General features: G+C 42.2%; 1 protein-coding gene across 4 annotated transcripts in view; it reads left to right on the top strand.

Moving 5' to 3' along the window:
* Positions 1–21,159, top strand: part of MERTK (MER proto-oncogene, tyrosine kinase) — a 139,217-nt gene that overhangs the window by 106,071 nt on the left and 11,987 nt on the right. For 3 of the 4 annotated variants that reach the window (XM_081484885.1, XM_081484882.1, XM_081484884.1), the window contains 7 exons: positions 617–770; positions 5,086–5,239; positions 8,222–8,307; positions 9,859–9,954; positions 10,910–10,990; positions 14,884–14,976; positions 17,603–17,721. In XM_081484885.1, the coding sequence (XP_081341011.1) occupies positions 617–770; positions 5,086–5,239; positions 8,222–8,307; positions 9,859–9,954; positions 10,910–10,990; positions 14,884–14,976; positions 17,603–17,721 (783 nt within the window). Of the gene's footprint in view, positions 1–616; positions 771–5,085; positions 5,240–8,221; positions 8,308–9,858; positions 9,955–10,909; positions 10,991–14,883; positions 14,977–17,602; positions 17,722–19,796; positions 21,058–21,159 lie in introns of those variants that run through there. The other variant, XM_081484886.1, reaches the window with a different exon arrangement.

The raw sequence follows: 21,159 nt of genomic DNA on the forward strand, positions 1-21,159 counted from the left end.
AATATTGTGTTGGTTTCTGCCATACATCAACATGAATCAGCCATAGGTATACATATGTCCCCTCCCTCTTGAACCTCCCTCCCACCTCCCACCTCATCCCACCCCTCTAGGTTGTCACAGAGCTCCTTCTTTTTTTTTTTAATTTGACTGCGCCCGGTCTTAGTTGCAGTATGTGGGATCTTTAGTTGTGGCATGAGAACTCTTAGTTGCGGCATATGGGATCTAGTTCTATCCCATTCAGGGTACCCTGCATTGGCAACGTGGAATTGTAGCCACTGGGCCACCAAGAAGACAGTCTTGCTCTTGCCTGCAAGTGCTTCTGCCACATACTCCTATTCTTCCAGAGGTTTCACTGAGCCCTCCAAGTACCATTCCTGCATGGCCCTAGTAAGCACAGATTCTCAAGGCCTGAGGATGCTGCCAGCCCATTCCTGCATCCCTGCCTACCTTTTGCCTCCCTTGGCTGTGACCTGAGTGAGGAAGGGATGTGGTGGAAACACAGCTGCTGCCCCTGGGATGTGGGTGGGACCGCTTCCCTTAGAAGAACTTCTCTTGAAAGGACAAGCCCCTGGTGCCTCAGTATTTCATTGCCTTTCCTTTTCTGTCTGCCCCCCAGAAAGAGCTCTCGGAAGAAGTTGGCCAGAACAGCAGCGTTGCTCAGCTTTCTGTTCAAGTCCACAATGCCACATGCACTGTGAGGATTGCTGCCGTCACCAGAGGGGGCGTGGGGCCCTTCAGTGACCCGGTGAAGATCTTCATCCCTGCACGCGGTGAGAGCTGATGCCGGATCCACTGATGGAGTATCAGTCCAGGCGACATGCGGGTTACCAGAGAGCAGCTTCTGGGATGGGCAGCTTGTTTAAGAATGAAAAATAGGGACTTCCCTGGTGTCCAGTGGTTGAGACCCCGAGCTTCCACTGCAGGGCACAGGGTTCCATCCCTGGTCGGGAAACTAAGATCCTGCATGCTGAGTGGCTCCTCCAAAAAGAAAAACAGAATGAAAAAGACCAAAAGGAAATTCTGCAGTGGTGAAGATTGTTGACAGGATAATATGCTTCACAGAGCTGCTGGTTCTCATGAGTCCTCCCACTGTTACTCTCCAGGGCAATAACTTCCTAGGAAGTTTCAGCCTTTCAGAACCCAGAGTTCAACTGGACTTACTAAATTTAGCTGTTATGGTTTTTACTGCAGTATAGTTGATTTACAGTGTTGTGTTTCTGCTGTACAGAAAGAGAATCAGATATACACGTATATATGTATATGTGCCTATGTATGCTTAGTTATTCAGTTGTGTCCAACTCTTTGCGACCCCATGGACTGCAGCCCGCCAGTCTCCTCTGTTCATAGAGTTCTCCAGGCAAGAATACTGCAGTGGGTTGCCATTCCCTTCTCCAGGGAATCTTTCTGACTCAGGAGTCAAACCTGTGTCTCCTGCATTAGCAGGCAGATTCTTTACCACTGAGCCACCTGGGAAGTCTTTTTAGATTCTGTTCACTCCTTTTTAGATTCTTTTTCCTCCTTTTTAGATTCTTTTCCCATATGGATTATTGCAGAGTATTGAGGAGAGTTCCCTGTGCTATATGTAGGTTCTTATTAGTTATCTATTTTATATATAGTACTGAATTTAGTTTATTTTTTATTTCATTATGGAGAATAGTTGCATCACAACGTTGTGTTAGTTTCTGCTGTACAACAAAATGTATCAGCCACATATATACATATATCCCCTCCCTAGTGAGCCCCCCTCCCACCCCACTATCCCACCCCTCTAGGTCATCACAGAGCACCTAGCTGAGCTCCTTGTGCTGTGCAGCAGCTTCCCACTGCTATTTTACACATGGTAATGCATGTATGCAATGCTATTTTTCCCATTCGGCCCACCCTCCCCGTGTCCACATGTTCGTTCTCTACACCTTCCTCTCCTATTCCTGCCCTGCAAACAGGCTCATCTGTACCGTTTTTCTACATTCCATATGGTATATTTTCTCTTTCTGACTGCTGAATTTAGTTAAAATGATGTATACAGGACTGAATTTTGGATTAGTCAGGGTGGCTAATCCTCAGCTCTTTATAATCAGCACTGTTTATTTGCTGGTGTTTGTTTTAAGCAGTCCAGCTTGCCCTGTGATGAGTCATTCAAGCCTTGGGTAATGTGCTTCATAACTGATGGGTATAGAACATGAATGAAGCATTTCTTATAGAAACATCTTTAGATGGTGCTGGCTCACCCAGCTAAATGCTCAGCCCTGCGTGTTGGCCTCTGCATATTATTGGAGTGGCCTTTGGCAAGGTGACACTATGGTGCCCCAAGGGACCTAAATATTGTGTTTGCGCACAGAGACAGGGAAGCCGCCTTCTTCTGACTCTGACCTGCCCTAAGTTGTTTGGTAGTGAACTGCTGTCATAAACTCCCCACGGACATCTACATGGATATGATTTGTACATTTACAAAGTTCTTGCCAAATATGGCCTTTGTACTGATAGCAGACAAGACTTGGGAGCAGACTATTGAGTTCCCATCTTTCTGTCTCAGTGACCCTCAAACATGCTCTCCCTTGTAGTGCTAAATTGAACCCATATTTCAGCTCCTACAGACCATAGGCTGTGTCCCTAGGGAACATTAGTCACTTATGATGGGGACTCAGGGTATGTCTGCCTGGAAGAAATTCAGGGATGATGAGATTCTGATTCTAAAGGCACAGGTTAAAAATCAGAGTTTAACATAGGCATAGAAAACATACAGTTACTGAAGGGGAAAGGGGGTAGGGAAGGGATAAATTAGGAGTTTAGGATTAGCAAATAAAATAGATAAACAACTATTAATAGTTCCTACTGTATAGCACAGGGAACTATATTCAAAATCTTGTAATAAACCATAATGGAAAAGAATATGTAAAAGAATATATATAATGTATATATATATATACACACACATGTGTGCATATATAAGTCCTTGAGGGCTTCCCAGGTGGCTCATTGTAAAGAATCCACTTGCCAAGGAGACATGGGTTTGATCCCTGGGTCGGGAAGATCCCCTGGAGTAGGAAATGGCAACCCACTCCAGTGTTCTTGCCTGGAAAATCCCATGGACAGAGGAGCCTGGTGGGCTACAGTCCAGGGGGTCACAAAGAGTCAGTCGGACACGACTGAGTGACTGAGCACGCAAACACACACATACATGTAACTGAATCAGTTTGCTGTACACCAGAAACTAATACAGTATTAGAAATCAATTATACTTCAGTTTAAGAAAAAAAAATCAGAGTTTAAGATGACAGACTTTTCCTTGTCATACATAATAAATTGTCCAAAATTATAAAAGGCTTTGCTGTCCTGGCAGCCCTGCCTTTGCAAAGTTCTAATCTGCATATATTTCAGTTACCACAGTTTAGGTAAATCACACCCATTCCCAACAATACAGTTCAAAGTTGAGTTACCAGCATATATTAACTGTGATTGTATATTCGTCTCCACCAGCTCTGCAGTACGCAAATCACTCCACAAACAACAGGTGTATCTTGGTTGTGACTAGTCGGGTCACTTCTTTCCAAGTCTGTCTGTGGTTGATCACCATGCTTTCCTTAGTCTGTTCACACACGTCTAAGAGGCATAGAGCTGGGTTACTTCCTTTCTCCCAGGGGCAAAACTCACATGACGTTTCACAAAAGTAGATATTTGAAACACGGAGTTGGTGAACAAAGGTGAAAGTGCAGAGAAGAAAGGAAAGGGGATGATGTTGGAAGTAGAATTTGAACTGAACGTGTGTGGAGTTATGGAAGAAATCGCTGACCATGGGCATGTTGATGCTGCTACCATTTGGTCCATGAGATGAGCAGCCATTGCGTAGGATGGTCTTACCCACATGAATGAAATGGCTGTGCTAAAAAGGAGGAAGATGTCCCAGAGGACGACATGCTGGCCACAGTCTTCACAAGTGTGCTGCACTGCCCCCCCCCCCCGCCCCGTACTGCTGTACTGAATCAAGAATATGCAGATCACGACCTCCTGAATGAGGAGCACACCAGACACATGGGGTCTAGTTAGTTAACCGAGGGCAGGCAGTTAATTCCCTCTGCATCTGAGCTCCAACTTTGGGGAAGTGAAAACTCTGAAATCATTTTGATGGGCAATTTCAATACCCCCACACAAAGGAAGTAGAGTCACAAGATTTATTACAAATCCCAGATGTGGGGGTGGGTGAGGGGGTGAGAGAGTCAGAGGAAGGGCAGTCCTCTGTCCCAGGTCACAGCAGGTGGTAGAGGGTGGGTAGCAAATGCCTATACTTAACTTTTCAAAGGCTCAACTCTAAGTGGTTAATTTAAAAGGTGCCCCAGGAAAAGCAAACTGGGAACTTGCAGCAAGACTTCTTAAGTTCAGATCCTTATCAAAATGTCCAGACTCTGCTGTAAGTGGGATTGTCATACTGTAAAACCCCCCAGGAGTAACTCAAAATAGCTGTTTTCTCATCACAACATTAAAGGAACTCACAGAGGAATTTTACAGCATTGAAAGTGCAGAGGATAAAACGTTGGAAGCTGATCCAAACTTGGAAAGGAGTATGACATTCACCAGAGCATGGAAAATATTAATACATTCTCTCTATATCCTAAGCTGTGTAACTAGAAACTGGCAAGCACTGTTCAAACTACTCTTGATACCATTTTTTTTTAACAACAACAACAAAAAGCATTTTTATTCTCAATATTTCTAGTGTTTTATAGTATACCAGTTAAATATTAGTTTTACCATTTTTCAGGTGGCCCAGTGGTGAAGAACCTGCCTGCCAGTGCACAAGATGCAGGAGGTATCAGTCCAATCGCTGGGTCTGGAGGATCCCTGGAGAAGGAAATGGCAACCCACTCCAGTATTCTTGCCTGGGGAATTCCACAGACAGAGGAGCCTGGCAGGCTATCGTCCATGGGGTCACAAAGAGTTGGACACAACTGAGCACCTGAACACACTTACTATTTTTTCAATTTCTTATACATTTATAACTGACAAGAATAGAGTTTCCCCAATATTTTAAATCGACTGTCCCAAATCCCAAGGAGATGTTTTCAATTGATTCTATTGGTATTTTACCAGGTTCGATAGATTTTGCTCCCTCGTCTACCCCAGCACCTGGCAACACAGATCCTGTGCTCATAATCCTTGGCTGCTTTTGTGGATTTGTTTTGATTGGGTTGGTTTTATACATTTCTCTGGCCATCAGGAAAAGAATCCAGGAGACAAAGTTTGGGTAAGTTTCTCAGTTTAAAGTGTTTTGCTCAGTGGTATTGACCAAGTTGCTCTGTGAAGTAATATTGCCTCTTCTGCTGGCCTTGCTCCTGTATCCAACTTGGTCCCTGTCTTATGCACCTCTTGGGGGCAGGCTGCTTCTTTAATTAGGCCAGTGTCACAAAGGCAGCCAATAGTGAAAATTTTTTACTTCTTTCAAAGTCTCTTCCTGGTACTCTCCTTTCTTGTTTTTCTTCAGGAGGAAACTTAACATTTTTTAGGGCGTTAAATGTTGTGAAGTATTTTGATACTCATTTCAAGATACATTAAAGTCAAAGTGCTAGAATGACATCCCATCCACAATAGCATGAGAACAATAATTTTCCTAAGAAGAAACCCAATATATGTACAAGAGCTTTGTGGAAAAATTTATTAAACTTCATTGACATTACAGAAGAAAACTCAAATAAATGGAAAGATGTATACCATGTTCATGGATGGGAAGGCTCAGTTTTGTCAAGGGATCATTTTCCCCCAAGTTGACCATAAATTCAATTCAATCACCATCTAAATTGCTGCAGGGTTGTCAATAAAAGCTGATTTGAAAATGTATCTTGAAGAGGAAATGAGCAGAGAGAATCATGACAGTTTTGAAATATCCAAAGATTTGGGTGGAGGAGGCTAGTCCTACTAAATATAAAAACATGTTTAGTGATTAGAACAGTGAGATATTGTTACATATAGAGAAAACTCCATCTGTGGACATCATGGGGTGCCCATATAAAGTGGGAATAGAATAAACATGAAGATTCCATTTCAAATCTTTGCAGGAAGGAAAGAATATTTAAAAACAAAACAAAACAAAACATAAACACAGCCTGTTCTATGCATTGGATGGAGAGAGATGAATAGGACAGACCTGGGGCTGCCTACATGTACCTTATAGTCTGGCAGTTAAGAAATGCAGAATAAAATACTCCAAGTGAAAATATTTCTACCAGCTAGGCCTCCACTAACTCATGGCTCCACAGAACCTAAAAGTTTACTACCAAAACAGATATTAGGTATTATCTGATTCAACCCTAGCTTGAATAACTTGGTACCGTTTGAGGATGAATGTTCTAGAAATTCCCAGAGTGGAGTTATGAAGTACAACAAATATATTAACAAAATTACAGGACTGCTTCAAATATTTTGGAATAAAATTATCAGGAACCATTACCAGGAACCATTGAGCAGAAGCTGAAAACAAGTGATAGGTTGATCACAAATTATTTTTATACTGAAGTCAGTTTCCATGGGTTTTCACTACAAAACCCTAGATTCATTTGTTCATTCATTTGTATAAGCACCTTTCATTTATTCATTTTTAATGAAAATACATTTATTTTCTACCTATAAAATTAATATTCTTATAGTTTTTTTGTTGTTGTTAAAAAATCAAATTATATAGAATAGTGGAAAGTAGAAAGTGAAACTTGTCTGTAACTCCATGGTTGATACTCCATGGTCTCAGTTGCTATTTTGGGATAAATCCTTCCAAATTGTTTGCCTTGCATATAAATATATTATTTTTAACGTGTTTTCTATTTTAAAATGATCTATATGCATAAGAAAAAGTGAGGTTAAGTCTATAATTTAGACTCACTAATTCATAATACTTTCATACCAATTAGGCTAAAGCAATGACTAAATGGATTTTTTAAAATAGGCTTTATTTTTTAGAGAAGTTTTATATTTACAAAAAAATTGAGAAGGCAGTATAGAAACTTTTCATATACATCACATCCAGGATCCCCTGTTATTAACATTTTATGTTAGTGCATTAGTGCATTTTATGTTAGTTATATTTGCTATAATCAGTCAAAGAGTATCAATACATTATCATTAACTAAAGCCCATACTTTATTCAAATTTCCTATGTTTTTACCTACTATCCCTCTTCTATTCTGGAGTCCTATCTGGGACTCCACACTACATTTTGTTGTCGTGTCTCCTTAGGCTCCAGGACAGTTTCCCAGACTTTTCTTGTTTTTTGATGAACTTGATAGTTTTCAGGAGTACTGGCCAGGTATTTTGTAGGATACCCTCTATTAGAATTTGTATGATGTTCTGGTCATGATTAGACTGGGGTAGTGGACTAATGAAAGGAAGACCACAGAGGCAGAGTACCATCTTCATCCTATTACATCAAGGATACACATTGTCAATGTGATTTCACTGTTGATGTTGATCCTGATCACCTGGCTGAAGTGGTATCTGCCTAGTTTCTTTACCATAGTTTTTTTTTTTTTTCCCTTTTTATATTAGGCTCTTTGGAAGCAAGTCAGTGTTTGCAGCTCACATTTACAGGGTGAGGAGTTAACACTCCCGCCATCTCTTAAACACAGAAAGCGTTAGTTGTTCTCAGGCATGTCTGACTCTTTGCAACCCCATGGACTGTAGCCCACCAGGCTCCTTTGTCCAAGGGATTTCCCAGACAAGTCAGTTGCCATTTCCTTCTCCAAGGGATCTTCCCAACCCGGGTCTCCTGTATTTCAGGCGGATCCTTTACAGTCTGAACCAGCAGGGAAGCCCTAAAATACAGAGTATGTATATAAAATATTTGGAATTCTTCTGCACGGGAGACTTGTTTCTCTTCCTCTCTTTATTTATTTATACACACACACATGCACATATATACACAAACATATATATGTGTATCAATTTGGACTCATGGATATTCCTTTTATACTTTGGGTTATAATCCAACACAACTTTATTGTGTTGCTGAAATTGTTACAGCTTTGGCTGTTGGGAGCTTATCAGTTGTTCTAAACTCTCCATGGTTCCCAGACAGAGTCCTAAAATGGATCTAAGGAAGAAGCTTATTTCTTCTGGTGGGAAATGTTTCTGGCCTAGAAGAGCTCTCTTAACAGGCAGCAGCCTAGTAGCATCTTGTGGACTCAGCCCCAGCCTGGGTAGCTCTGTTTCTAGTCTGAGATGTCCATTGTCATTCATCCAGGAGCGCCTTCACAGAGGAGGATTCAGAATTGGTCATCAGTTACATGGCAAAGCAGTCCTTCTGCCGGCGAGCCATCGAACTCACCTGTAAGTTGACTTTCATTTCTCTCTTTTGGCAAAAGCCAAGATTGTTGAGGGACTTCCCTGGCTTCCAGTGATTTAGACTCCATGCTTCCAATGTAGAGGGTGTGGGTTCAACCCCTGGTCAGGGGACTAATTTCCCACATGCTGTGTGACCAAAAAAAATTATTTGAAACAAACAAAGAACCACAAATTAATTGATGGATTTCTAACAAAAGCCAAAGTAGTTGAAGAATGTCTATCTTTAACGGGCAAAATGTCTTTGGAAAGCAACAAGCAGAGAGTCCGACATGGCCCTGGGCTTCCCTGCCAGGCAATTCCCTGGAAACCTGGAGCTGGGGTTAAGGACTCCTGGTGCTTTGAAATGTGGAAGGAAGAAGGAACTCTCAGGGTGAGAGGAGAAGATGTGGGCAGAGGGACTTTAAAGAAACAGCAAAGCAACTGTCATAACCTCAGAGCTCATTTCCTGTTGTTTCCTGGCATCCAAGTCAGAGAAGAACTTCCTAACATACTTTGCGACAATTACAGTTTGAACTTTGCTGAATCAGAGTGGCAACCCTTAGTCTCAAAGAATGGGAATAAACAGCTCTGTTCTTGAATAATTTCAGAAACAGTGTAGAAAGTGTTCGAATATTATCAAATTCAAGTGTCTGGATATTTGCCAAAAAACAAAACAACAAATAAATATAAGGATGATGGAATGCAGGTTGCTATGAAACAAAAACTCATTTGATGTAGAATGTTATTCCTTCTCTAATCCAGAAGTTTTGAGGTTTAGGTGTCTATTCTTGCATTTAAAAAAAAAAATCCTCCATTTGGACCAATTTCTTTCTCTGATGGGAGGACAATTTGGGTAAAATTTTTCCACTGAGAGCTAATGTGTTATTTCTAATGATCCACATTGTTTTTTTTCTTTCAAAGTCTTGCTCATTCCCAAACTATGGCACAAACTGAATCATTTGCCAGTAGTTACCAAACTGGTCTCCCTTTCCTGGTTAATACTTCTTATTGATAACACTGATTGTGCAGCATATCTACACCTTACAGGAAATTTTAGTCTTCATTCTCCCCACCAAGTATTCAACTTAGCACCTCTTATGTCATTAGAACGAGGTTCTACATACCTGTGGATTCTGTGCCGCCTTCCCAAGCATGGGAGGGTTGGGGAGATGTCTTGATGACCTTTTTGTATGCCATAGTTAGGGGTATAATAGTAAATACTAGAAAGAATATTGACTTGTCTTCCTCATTCTTTTAAGTGAAGGGCAAATCTCCCCTGCATGAATCTGATTGCCAGCTGCTGCTACTGCCCAATGGGAGTGGTTCTGATTTTTATAATCATTCAGGATTAATTTTGCCCTGATGGATTGATTTTACTCACTTTAATCACAGCAGGATTAAGTATGATATTTCACTACTGACATTTGACAGGGAGAGCTATGCATATAAAATGAGAAAAATGTTAAACTTTTTTTATGGAACTCTATAATTTTAATTATGTTCACATGAAAGGAAGCATCCTGACAGGTCATATATGTTCTGTCACTGCTTTTATAGTACAGAGCTTGGGAGTCAGTGAAGAACTGCAAAATAAACTAGAGGATGTTGTGATTGACAGAAGCCTTCTTATTCTTGGAAAAATTCTGGGTGAAGGTAAGCAGTTTTTTTCTTTCAAAATATGAGTAAAAAGGTAAGCAGTTCACAGTCATTTTTAAAAATATATATATTAAATAGAATACCATTCTTGTGACTTTAACTGATAATGCAAATATTCATAGTTCTATTTTATAACTTTTAAAATGAAAAAGTAAACAGTGATTTCTGAAACTCAGATGTGACCTATGAAAAGAGCCTCAGACTTCCCTTGTTGCCCAGTGTTAAAGAATCTGCCTACCAGTGCAGGGGCCATGGGTTCAATCCCTGGTCAGGGAAGATCCCACATGCCACGGGGCAGCTAATCCCGTGTGCCACAACTACTGAGGCCCAAGCTCTGCAACAAGAGAAGCCACCACAACGAGAAAGCCACACACCACAACTAGAGAAATCCCGAAGAACCAGCACAGCCAAAAGTAAATAAATAAATAATAAAATTTTAAAAAGAAAAGAGCCTCTTAAAAATATTAATTCCCTTCCTTCATTAAAAAGCAGCAGTTCATTGGTCAACTTACCATACTCTTCCAGTGTTTTCCTCTAGTTCTTAAGTTTACCATTCTTTGCACCTGCCAAGTTACATAGGAACTAAAGTGAAGATACACATTTCATGTCAAAATCATCTTAGGATGAATGATAGACGTATTAAGAGTTTGTACTTGATGCATGTCAGTAACAATTTCCAGGTTGTCTTATAAGTTTCCTGGATTAGTTTTGATGCTTAATAAAGTGATGAACTGAGCTAAGTCTGAGCTAAACAAGCCTGTGACAAGTAGGAGGCTAGTGCGCAGCCTGTGCCCTGGGTTGACCAGTGTAGGTGGCCTGGGCCGGCTCTGACCAGCTGCTATGTGGAGGTCACTCTGGGGTCACATGAAAATAACAGCTCTGCTGCTATCCCACTTTTGTGGGCAGGAAAGATTTTGCATAAGGTCAATATAGATGTTGTTTTATTTCACAGGAGAGTTTGGGTCTGTCATGGAAGGAAATCTTAATCAGGAAGATGGGACCTCTCAGAAGGTGGCTGTGAAAACCATGAAGTGTGAGTTAACCCTGATTGTTCTTGGGGGGGGGGGGGCGTTTCAGTATCAGGCCAGTGATGGATGATGGAGTTCATATGTCATGATCCCTGTCAAGTCAAAGAGGGAGAGCTACTGTAATGAACTGTTTATATCTGCATCGTATATTCTTTTCTTTTTTAATGTTTTGTTTATTTATGTATTTATTATTGAAGTAGTGTTGATTTATGGGCTTCCCAGGTGGTGCTAGTGGTTAAGAAAATGCCTGCAATGCAGGAGACAAGAATTTGATCCCTGGGATGGGAAGATCCCCCAGAGAAGGGAATGGCAACCCACTCCAGTATTCTTGCCTGGAGAATCCCCATGGACAGAAGAGCCTGGTGGGCTACAGTCCACAGGGTCACAAAGAGTCAGACATGACTAGGTCACTGAGCATGCACGCACATAGTTGGTTTACCGTGTTTCAGGAGTACAGCAAAATGATTCAGTTATACAGATATATTATTGTATATTCTTTACAGTTGTCAAGGAGGGGGAAATTTGCCTCTCTACCCATCTTAAGTTCTCATGGCTGGCCTAATAAAATTGACACAGGACAGATTAAAAGGAGAAAAAAAAATTTTAATTCATGCCCAGGGAGATCTCATAGAAGTGGGACTTACAAAGTGGCCAAAGGAGGCAGTGTGTAAATATTTTAGAGAAACAGCACAGTTGTGAGGAAATGACGTGACAAAGAAACTTGAGTTTGAGATGTCCAATTAAGTGAAGAATCTAAACAGAGTTTGGGCCTTGTGGTAGTCAATTTAAAGACCTATCAAGGTTTGTTTATACAGGTTTCTTCAGTCTGAATTCCCTATCTCTGGTGATAAGGGTGTCCTTCATCTTTCACGTGAGAGATTTATTTCCTGCTTTCAGGAAGACAGAAAGGAGGGTCAGAGCATCCCTCTTGCATTAGCTGTTTCCTAAGTAACTGTAATTCAGAATAATCAGTATGCCATTGCGGCATATTTTGGGATGGCCCACCCTGAGCCCCAACACACTCGAGACAATAGTGTTTTTTGTTTACTGTCTAGCTCTGTCACCTAGTAGAGATAATGATTCCAAAGTAAGGCATGAATTTCCAAGGCAGGATGGATCTGGTAGCAGCATCTGACCCTAGGGGTCATTCTGGCTTAGCTTGGTGGATTCACTTCTTCACTTGAGGGTGGTTGTGTGGTCTGCAGGAAGCTATGGGCCGCCTGGAAGGTAGGATTCCCAGAGAGAGGAGAAGTGTTCTTTGGTCAAAGGCATAGGAAGAAGAGCTGTGATCACAAACTACAGTCTCCAAGTGAGCTGAGAAGAGTGCCTGCATCTGGGTCAGGAAGAGCCTGAAAAGTCATCACAGAGTCTGTTTCCAACCCATGAGTGGTAAAGCACTGTTAAGAGTCTTCAGCAAATGAGGAACAAGAGCAGACGACGTTCTGGAATGTTCACTTTGGTTGCAGTGTGGAGGAGGAGGAACTATTAATACAGCATTGACAAAAATAATGACAGATGCCAATTAGAACACTCCAGAATCTGTGCTGGTGTCCAGGGAGACATGGGCTCAATTCCTGAGTTGGGAAGATCCCCTGGAGAAGGAAATGGCAACCCACTCCAGTATTCTTGCCTGGAAATTTCCATGCACAGAGGAGCCTGGCAGGCTATAGTCCATGGGGTCACCAAGAATCAGACACGACTGAGTGACTGAACATGCACAGGACTTCCCTGGTGGTCCAGTGATTAAGACTCTGCACTTCCACTGCAGCGGACACAGATTCAATCCCTGAGGGATCTCTGGTCAGGGGACTAAGGTCCCACGTGCCATGCAGCGTGGCCACAAAATAAAGTACATTTTAAGAAAAGAATGAAAGAAAATAGAAAATTAGGGTAATTTGTATATGAATCGCATCCATGCTAATGATCAAAGATTGAAAGCCCAGTTTCTGGCCTCCAAGTCACACACTCATCTACATTGGCCTGGAGGGGTTGGACCACAGGGGCGGGTTTTGCCCACTAACACACTTGGTTGTTTGGGGCAAAGTTGGCAGACATTTCTTGAGTTTGCTTTGATAGGAGGATTAACATATATTAAGCCCATAGGAGGTACAGACCCTGTGCTACATGCTCTTATATGTGACTCCAGCCAACACTCCACTCCTGTTAACGTGCATTCCCTAAGGTGTGCCTGGCTTTATGTTTGATTTTTGTTTTCTACTTTTTGGTAGGGGTGCACCCTGCAAGATTTGCAGAATCTTAGTTCCACAACCAGAGATTGACCATGGCCCTTAGCAGTGAAAGCGCAGAATCCTAACCACTGGGCCACCTGGAAATTCCCTATGGTTGATTTTAATTGTAGCGGCTCAGCGGTGAAGAATCCTCCTGCAATGCAGGAGACTTGGGTTCAACCCCTGGGTTGGGAAGATCCCCTGGAGGAGGGAATGGCAAACTGCTCCAGTATTCTTGCCTGGGAAATCCCATAGACAGAGGAGCTTGATGGGCTACAGTCCACGGGGTTGCAGAGAGTCGGACACGATGTAGCGACTAAAAAAAGCAACATAACACAAAATACATCATCCTAAGAATCTTTTAGGTTTACAGTTCAGACTTTGAGTACATTTATATTCTTGTGCAACCATCACCACCATCCACCTCCATAACTTTTTCACCTCACAAAACTGAACTCCATACCCATTAAAGAACAACCCCCATTCTCCTCACCCCTTCTTGCTCCTGGCACTCACCATTCAACTTTCTGTGAATTTGACTTCCCTAAATACCTCACAAAAGTGGAATCGTACAGTATTTGTCCTTGTGTGACTGGTTTATTTCACTTAGCCTAATTATAGAATTTTAAATGTCTCTTTTGAGTTGGCTTGATTCCAGAAACTTGGTATGAAAGTACATCTAGTTCACAAGGCAGAATTGGGCAATCAGACTTGCAAGAAATGTGCTGAGAGAGAGAAGCAATTTGTTCTTTTTTTTAAGGCAAAAATCATTGCAACAGACCAGTTGGATTCGATTTTAGGTGTGGTTTTTTTTTGCTGTTAATAATCAGTTCAGTTCAGTCGCTCAGTCATGTCTGACTCTTTGTGACCCCATGGACTGCAGCACCCCAAGCTTCCCTGTCCATCACTAACTCCTGGAGCTTGCTCATACTCATGTCCATTGAGTTGGTGATGCCACCCAACCATCTCATCCTCTGTTGTCCCCTTCTCCTCCTGCCTTAAATCTTTCCCAGCATCAAGGTCTTTTCCGATGGGTCAGTTCTTTGCATCAGATGGCCAAATTATTGGCGTTTCAGCTTCAGCATCAGTCCTTCCAATGAATATTCAGGACTGATTTCCTTGAGGATGGACTGGTTTGATCTCTTAATTTTTAGAATGGTTTTAGATTTATAGAAGGGGGCTGTCCTGGTGGCTCCAGCAGTAAAGAATCTACCTGCCAATGCAGGAGACGTGGGTTTGATCCCTGGGTCAAGAAGATCCACAGGAGAAGGACATGGCAACCCATTCCAGTATTGCCTGGGAAATCCCATGGACAGAAGAGCCTGGTGGACTACAGTCCAACAGGGTCATGAAGAGTCGGACACAACTTAGCGAGTAAACGACAACAATAGGTTACATTAGGGTTCAACTTGTGTCATATGTTCTGTAGGTTTTGACAAATGCATTATGTCCCACGTGCACCATTCCAGAGTCACACAGAAGTTTCACCTCCTTAAAATCCACATACACAACCTATTCATCCCTCCCCCAACCAGTCCCTGGCAACCACTCTTACTGTCGCTATCATTTTGCCTTTTCCTGATTTTACTTTTAAAGAATAAAATTGCTATTCCTCTTTCCCCTTCTCTGAGTAATAACTCATGGCTAACCTTTTCTGTCTTTTCTTTTAGTGGACAACTTTTCGCAGCGAGAGATTGAGGAATTTCTCAGTGAGGCCGCGTGCATGAAAGACTTCAACCATCCAAACGTCATTCGGCTCCTAGGTACTCAGGGAAATACAGGATTGGGTGGCCGGGGGGCCTTGGCTGATACACTCTGGGCCAAAGCAAAAGTCTCTGGGGCAGATAAACGTTATGCTTTGTATAACCCCAGAGTACTTTATAACATGGGGTTTTTGCGAATTCCCTGGCAGTTAAGTGGTTAGGACTCAGCACTTCCTCTGCAGGAGGCCTGGGTTCAATCCCTGGTTGGGGAACTAATATCTTGCAAAAAAAAAAAAAGAGTTGGGTTTTTCTCCCAAAAGACTTTTTATGGTTGCATTTTTCTGAAGCTGGTTATAAAAATAGGCCTGAATTTCCTGGACACCAGTAAACTCAGGAATGTTTAGTGTCCACAGAATTCTAAGTTGCTATGGATTAAAATAGCCTCAGTTACACCCCTCCCGCCCCACCCACCCCTTCTCCCCTGCCACTTACAGGGCTTCCCTTATGGCTCAGTCGGTAAAGAATCTGCCTGCAATTCAGGAGATCTGGGTTCACTCTCTGGGTCGGGAAGATCCCCTGGAGAAGGAAATGGCTCCTCCAGTATTCTCCCACTCTATTATTCTTGCCTGAAGAATTCCATGGACAGAGGAGCCTGGCGGGCTACAGTCCATGGGGTCGAAAAAGAGTCGAACACGACATAGCCATTAAACCACCACTACCACCCAACTTATAAGACATGAAAGCTGGTTATGCTATAATTTGTCTCGATTTCAGGCTGCACATGAATCAAATGCTAGTAAGGTAAAGCTGTAAATTAGACAAATTCCGTAGATCATCTCTGAGAAACAATTTTACTTAAAACTTTTTGGCCCCACCAAGTGACATACAGGATCTTAGTTCCCCTCAGGGATTTAATTTGCCCCCTGCAGTGTAAGCTAGGAGTACTAACCACTGGACCACCAGGAAAGTCCTGAGAAACAATTTTTAAATCAATTGAATCAAGTCCCATGAAATTGTCAATATAGATCCCAAGAAATCTGGCTTCCCTGGTGGCTCAGACGTAAGGAATTGCCTGCAATGAGAGAGACCTGGATTCAATCCTGGGTTGGGAAGGTCCTCTGGAGGAGGGCATGACAACCCACTCCAGTATTCTAGCCTGGAGAATCCCATGGACAGAGAAGCCTGGCGGGCTACGGTCCATGTGGTCACAAAGAGTCAGACATGACAGAGCAACTAAGCACAGCACACCCCAAGAAATCAGTACTTGAAAATATATTAAAATTTTTTTTAACATCTTAATTTCTTGGGATGTATGTTGGCAGTTTCATGGGATTTGATTCAGTTTATTTGAGTCAGTGATTGAACAATGAGAATTTGGTTTTGTGACACTATTTACTAAGAAATACTCGATGGAGAGCAGGTCTCAAGTGGTTGGTGTGTGATGATCTTCCAAGAGAGGAGAGCAACCTAAAAATAATTGAATATTCTGCTTTTTCTTTTTTTGCTGTCCTTTGACTTGATAAATGCTATATTCTTTGGGGAATTTTCAATGTTTATTATGATGGACACTGCCAGAGAGATGGGAAAACTAATGTTTGGAGACAGTGTTGTGTCAAAGAAACTACTGTTGCTCATTTGTAGTTATTGACTTCAGCAGAGTCTGAGGACAATGGTGCTTAGTCATTGTACTACCATGTGCAAGAGCTTTGCAAGCCTGATCTCAGGTGACAGACAGACTCTGATTCTAGCATCTGTGACGAATGATGTGGAGCTTTTTCTGTGTATAACTGTTAACATTTAGAGACATGGATTTCACCTATGGGCCCTCAGAATTAATTCTTCCAATAGTTTTAAGTATTTGGTTGCAGGGGACTTAATGTGATTAATTATTTAACCATTGTCTGAAACTAGTTTCAGAGAAGGCAATGGCACCCCACTCCAGTACTCTTGCCTGGAAAATCCTATGGATGGAGGAGCCTGGTAGGCTACAGTCCATGGGGTTGCTGAGAGTCGGACACGACTGAGCGACTTCACTTTCACTTTTCCCTTTCATGCACTGGAGAAGGAAATGGCAACCCACTCCAGTATTCTTGCCTGGAGAATCCCAGGGATGGCGGAGCCTGGTGGGCTGCCGTCTATGGGGTTGCACAGAGTCAGACATGACTGAAGCGACTTAGCAGCAGCAGCAGCAGCAGAAACTAGTTTGCCCTCGAATTCTACTGTGGTCACCTCCCCCTCAGTTTGACTCAGTATAACAAAAACGCCATGAGTTTCTATGGCTATACTTGTTTTTCTTAGTTTAGTCACTAAGTCGTATCTGACTCTTTTGCGACCCCATGGACTGGAGCTCACCAGGTTCCTCTGTCCATGGGATTTCTCAGGCAAGAATGCTGGAATGGGTTGCCGTATCCTTCTCCATGGCTGTACTTGGTATTGATTAATTTTTTGAAAACTTTCATGCAAAGATTGGCACTAGTCTGAAAGAAAAAAAAATACCAAGAAGTGGACCCCAGTGTGTGTTCCATATTCTAGAACACAAAGTGTGTGAGTTATGAGTGTTTTGTTTTGTTTTTTTAACTGTTAACTTGAGAGCACATGGTTTCAATTACCCAGCACTCCTGCAGCACTTGTTCTGGTCACTGGTAACAAGGGCTCTTTGTAACTTACTCTCTGGTTTTAATTTCAGGCGTATGTATAGAAATGAGCCCTCAGGGCATTCCTAGGCCCATGGTGATTTTACCCTTCATGAAATACGGGGATCTGCACACCTACCTCCTCTATTCCCGACTGGAGACAGGACCAAAGGTAATTCATCACCCCATGGCCTGAACAGTACTCGGGGCTCCCGTGACAGAGCCAGGACAACCTCAGCGTCTAACCTAGAAAATGAAGGAGGGAAGGAAGGGACGCTGGCCTTTGTCCAGTGCTCACTGTGGGCCCTGGGGGTTGATGTAGGGTGTCCGTCATCACAGCAGGCCTGCCCATAGGTTTCATTATTCTCATCTTATGTGGGGGAGAAACCAGCTGGGAGTGGAGCTGAGTGGGCCCCTCTTGCTATCAGAGTGGCCTCTTTGCTTCGAAGTCTCCTGTTTTAAATTGCTTACTATGAAATCCTGAGATGTTGGAGCCATCTCAGTTCCCAGCTGCACTGAGTTGTTTTTCAGAGAACCAGAGGGGGAATTGGTTACATCCATCTTTCTATTTGTCCTGAGCCCCTCTGTCCTCATAATCTGAAAGCATGTTAGGAATTGGTGGGCCTGCCTGCCTACCTTCCACAGTGCCCCTGAGAGAGGGGCACCCCTGAGACCCCACAGGGAAAACCTTGCCCGAAGCCCCACAGCACAGAGAAACCAAACAGAAACAGGCCCTTAGACTGAAGCAGCTTGCCCACCAGTCACGGGTGGTGGAAGGAGTCCTGATGAGAGAGTCGTAGCCACACGGTGCTTGGGAGCGCTTCACGGGAAAGGTCCTCTTCCCACGAGAGACATGAACCTGGAGGAACAGCCACTTACCTAACGTTTATTGAGACAGCTGGAAAAACCACAAAACCTGGGCTTCTCTGGTGGTCTAGTGGTTGAGAATCCACCTGGCAGTGCAGAGGACACGTGTTCCATCCCTGGTCCAGGAAGATCCCATATGCCACGGAGCAACTAAGTCAATGCTCCACATCTTCTGAGCCTGTACCCTATAGCCTGGGAGCCACAACTACTGAAGTCTGTGCACCTATAGCCCGTGCTCCCAACAAGAGAAGCCACTATGATGAGAAGCCCCAGCAACACAACCAAGAGTAGTGCCCGCTCACTGTAACCAGAGAAAAGCCCGTGCAGCCACAAAGACCCAGCAAAGTCAAAAATAAAGTAAACAGGGACTCCCTTGGTGGTCCAGTGGTTAAGACTCTGCACTCTTCAGGGCAGGTGGCCTGGGTTCCATCCCTGGTCAGGGAACTAGATCCCACCTGTTTCAACTAAAGATCCCATGTGCTGCTACAAAACATCAAAGACTCCAACTGCTACAACTAAGACACGGCACAGCCAAATAAATATATAAAATACAATTATTTTAAAAAATAAAATAAATCTTAAAAAAAAAAGAAACATAAAACCTGAGACCAGTTTAGGGAGAACATTTTCTGGAGCCTTCTCTCCTGTATCTTGCTGCCCCTGTTGGTAGTATATGCCAGTGTTATGGAAACACCAGGAGATTTTTTAATTTTCTTTGTCTTGGTTTTGTTCTGTTCTTTCGAGGGATGGTGGAAAGGACCTAAAAGGGAAAGAGTTCCTTCCTTTTTCTGGCTCCCGTGGTGGGCCCATGCTCATACCTGTTTTGGCTTTTACAATTTATGTATTTATTTCTGGTTGCGTGAGGTCTTCGTTGCTGTGTTCAGCCTTTCTCCAGTTTCGGTGGGTTGGAGCCACTCTTCCTTGTGGTCCATGAGCTTCTTATTGTGGTGGTTTCTCTTGCTGTTGAGCACAGGCTTGAGGATAGAGCACCTGGTTGTAGTGGTCTCAGTAGTTGTGTCTTATGGGCCCTGAACACCTGGGCTTCAGTAGTTGTGGCACACAGGCTTTAGTCGCTCCCTTGAATCTTCCAAGATCAGGGATCAAACCCTTGTCTCCTGTATTGGCATGCAGATTCTCAAACATTGTACCACCAGGGAAGTCCCATCAGTTTTTTATTTTAATGGATCATACTTTTGCTGTTATATCTAAGGACTCTTTGCCTAACCCTAGGTATAAGAGATTTTCTTCTATGTTTTCTTGTAAAAATTTGTTTACATGTTATGTTTAACTTCTAAAAATTTGTTTACATGTTATGTTTAAGTCTATGAGCCATTTTTCATTAATGGGGTAAAATTTACTCTGTTGCTATTTTGTTTATAGATGACCAGCATCATTTGTGAAAAGCCTATCCTTCATCCATTCATTGCTTTTGCACCTTTGTCAAAAATCAACTGTGTGTACACGCGTGGTTCTGTTTCTGAGTTCCCGGTTCTGTTCCATCAAGCTATGGGCCATCCTCTGCCCTTACCACATCATCAATATTACTGTAGTTTTATTGTCTTAGTATCGGGTAATGTGATTCCTCCAAATTTATCGTACTTTTTCAGAATTGTTTTCACTATTCTAGTTTTGTTGCCCTTCCATGTAAATTCTAGAATCAGTTTGTCTGTGTCTGGCAAAAATACTGTGGTCATCTTATGTTTTTTTGAACAAAATAAGTAAAGAAACAAATATGACATAAAAAGTTTGAAAAAATAACAAGTAAGGAAACAAGTACACAGCATTTTACTTGCTAATGAATCATTTCTATTTGAAAAAATACAAGTATATTTCCAATGATGAAAACCCCCAGGTTTTTATAAAAATTTAAAAGGAGTATATTTTTGTATTTTGCTACCTTATAGCCATAGGTAAAGCTGGAAGTCACAAAATGCTTCATAGGCAAACTAGAAAATCAAGCTTTTATTCAAATCCCTGCTGCCTTATCAGTCAGGTCCTTGGGAATAAATACCTTCTGTTCCTCCTAGAGTGGTCTCAGGCATGTGAATGTGCTTTTTCAGTAGGGCTGGGTGCCACACTGTTCTTTGTGTGAGTAGCACCCCTGGTCTTCTGACCCATGGACACTGGACACTTCTCTATTAATTTAGAACTAATTTAATTCTTTTGTTTTATGCTTGTCAGAGTACAAGTTTTGCACTTCTTTTGTTAAATTTATTCCTAAGTATTTTGTTGTTAATTCTTTTGTAGATGTTTTCTTAATTTCATTTTTGGACAGTTCATTGCTTAGGGCCTAGAAATGCAATTGAGTTTTGTATGTCAACCTAGTATCCTGCGACCTTATTGAACTCATTTACTAGTTTTGCCACACAGTTATCTTTTACATGACCTTTGGTCACAGTCTGCAGGAATAATGTAGTTGTGCTTGGGAAAAAAATGACACAAATCAATAGCACCTGATATTCATTATCCTTTCACAAATGTCAGCAGATTTGATATTTCTTAGCACCCAAATCCTTTCCTAGAAATTAGAATGTAGAAAACCAAATGCCCCAAATATACCAAATAGAGGCATAAGGTTTCATGCCTGATTTGCTTACATTTTCTTTAAGGGTAAAGGATAATTAAAGCATTTTGTTATACAGTCTGTGGTTGATGTGTGTCTTAGTTGGGAAATATAAATCATTAAAAATTCAGTGTCTTGGGATTTTCCTGGTGGTCCTGTGGCTAAGACTTCACACTCCCA

This window comes from Giraffa tippelskirchi, chromosome 4 (assembly GCF_054371585.1).
Source record: "Giraffa tippelskirchi isolate mGirTip1 chromosome 4, T2T-mGirTip1v1.2.pri, whole genome shotgun sequence".
Taxonomy (NCBI): domain Eukaryota; kingdom Metazoa; phylum Chordata; class Mammalia; order Artiodactyla; family Giraffidae; genus Giraffa; species Giraffa tippelskirchi.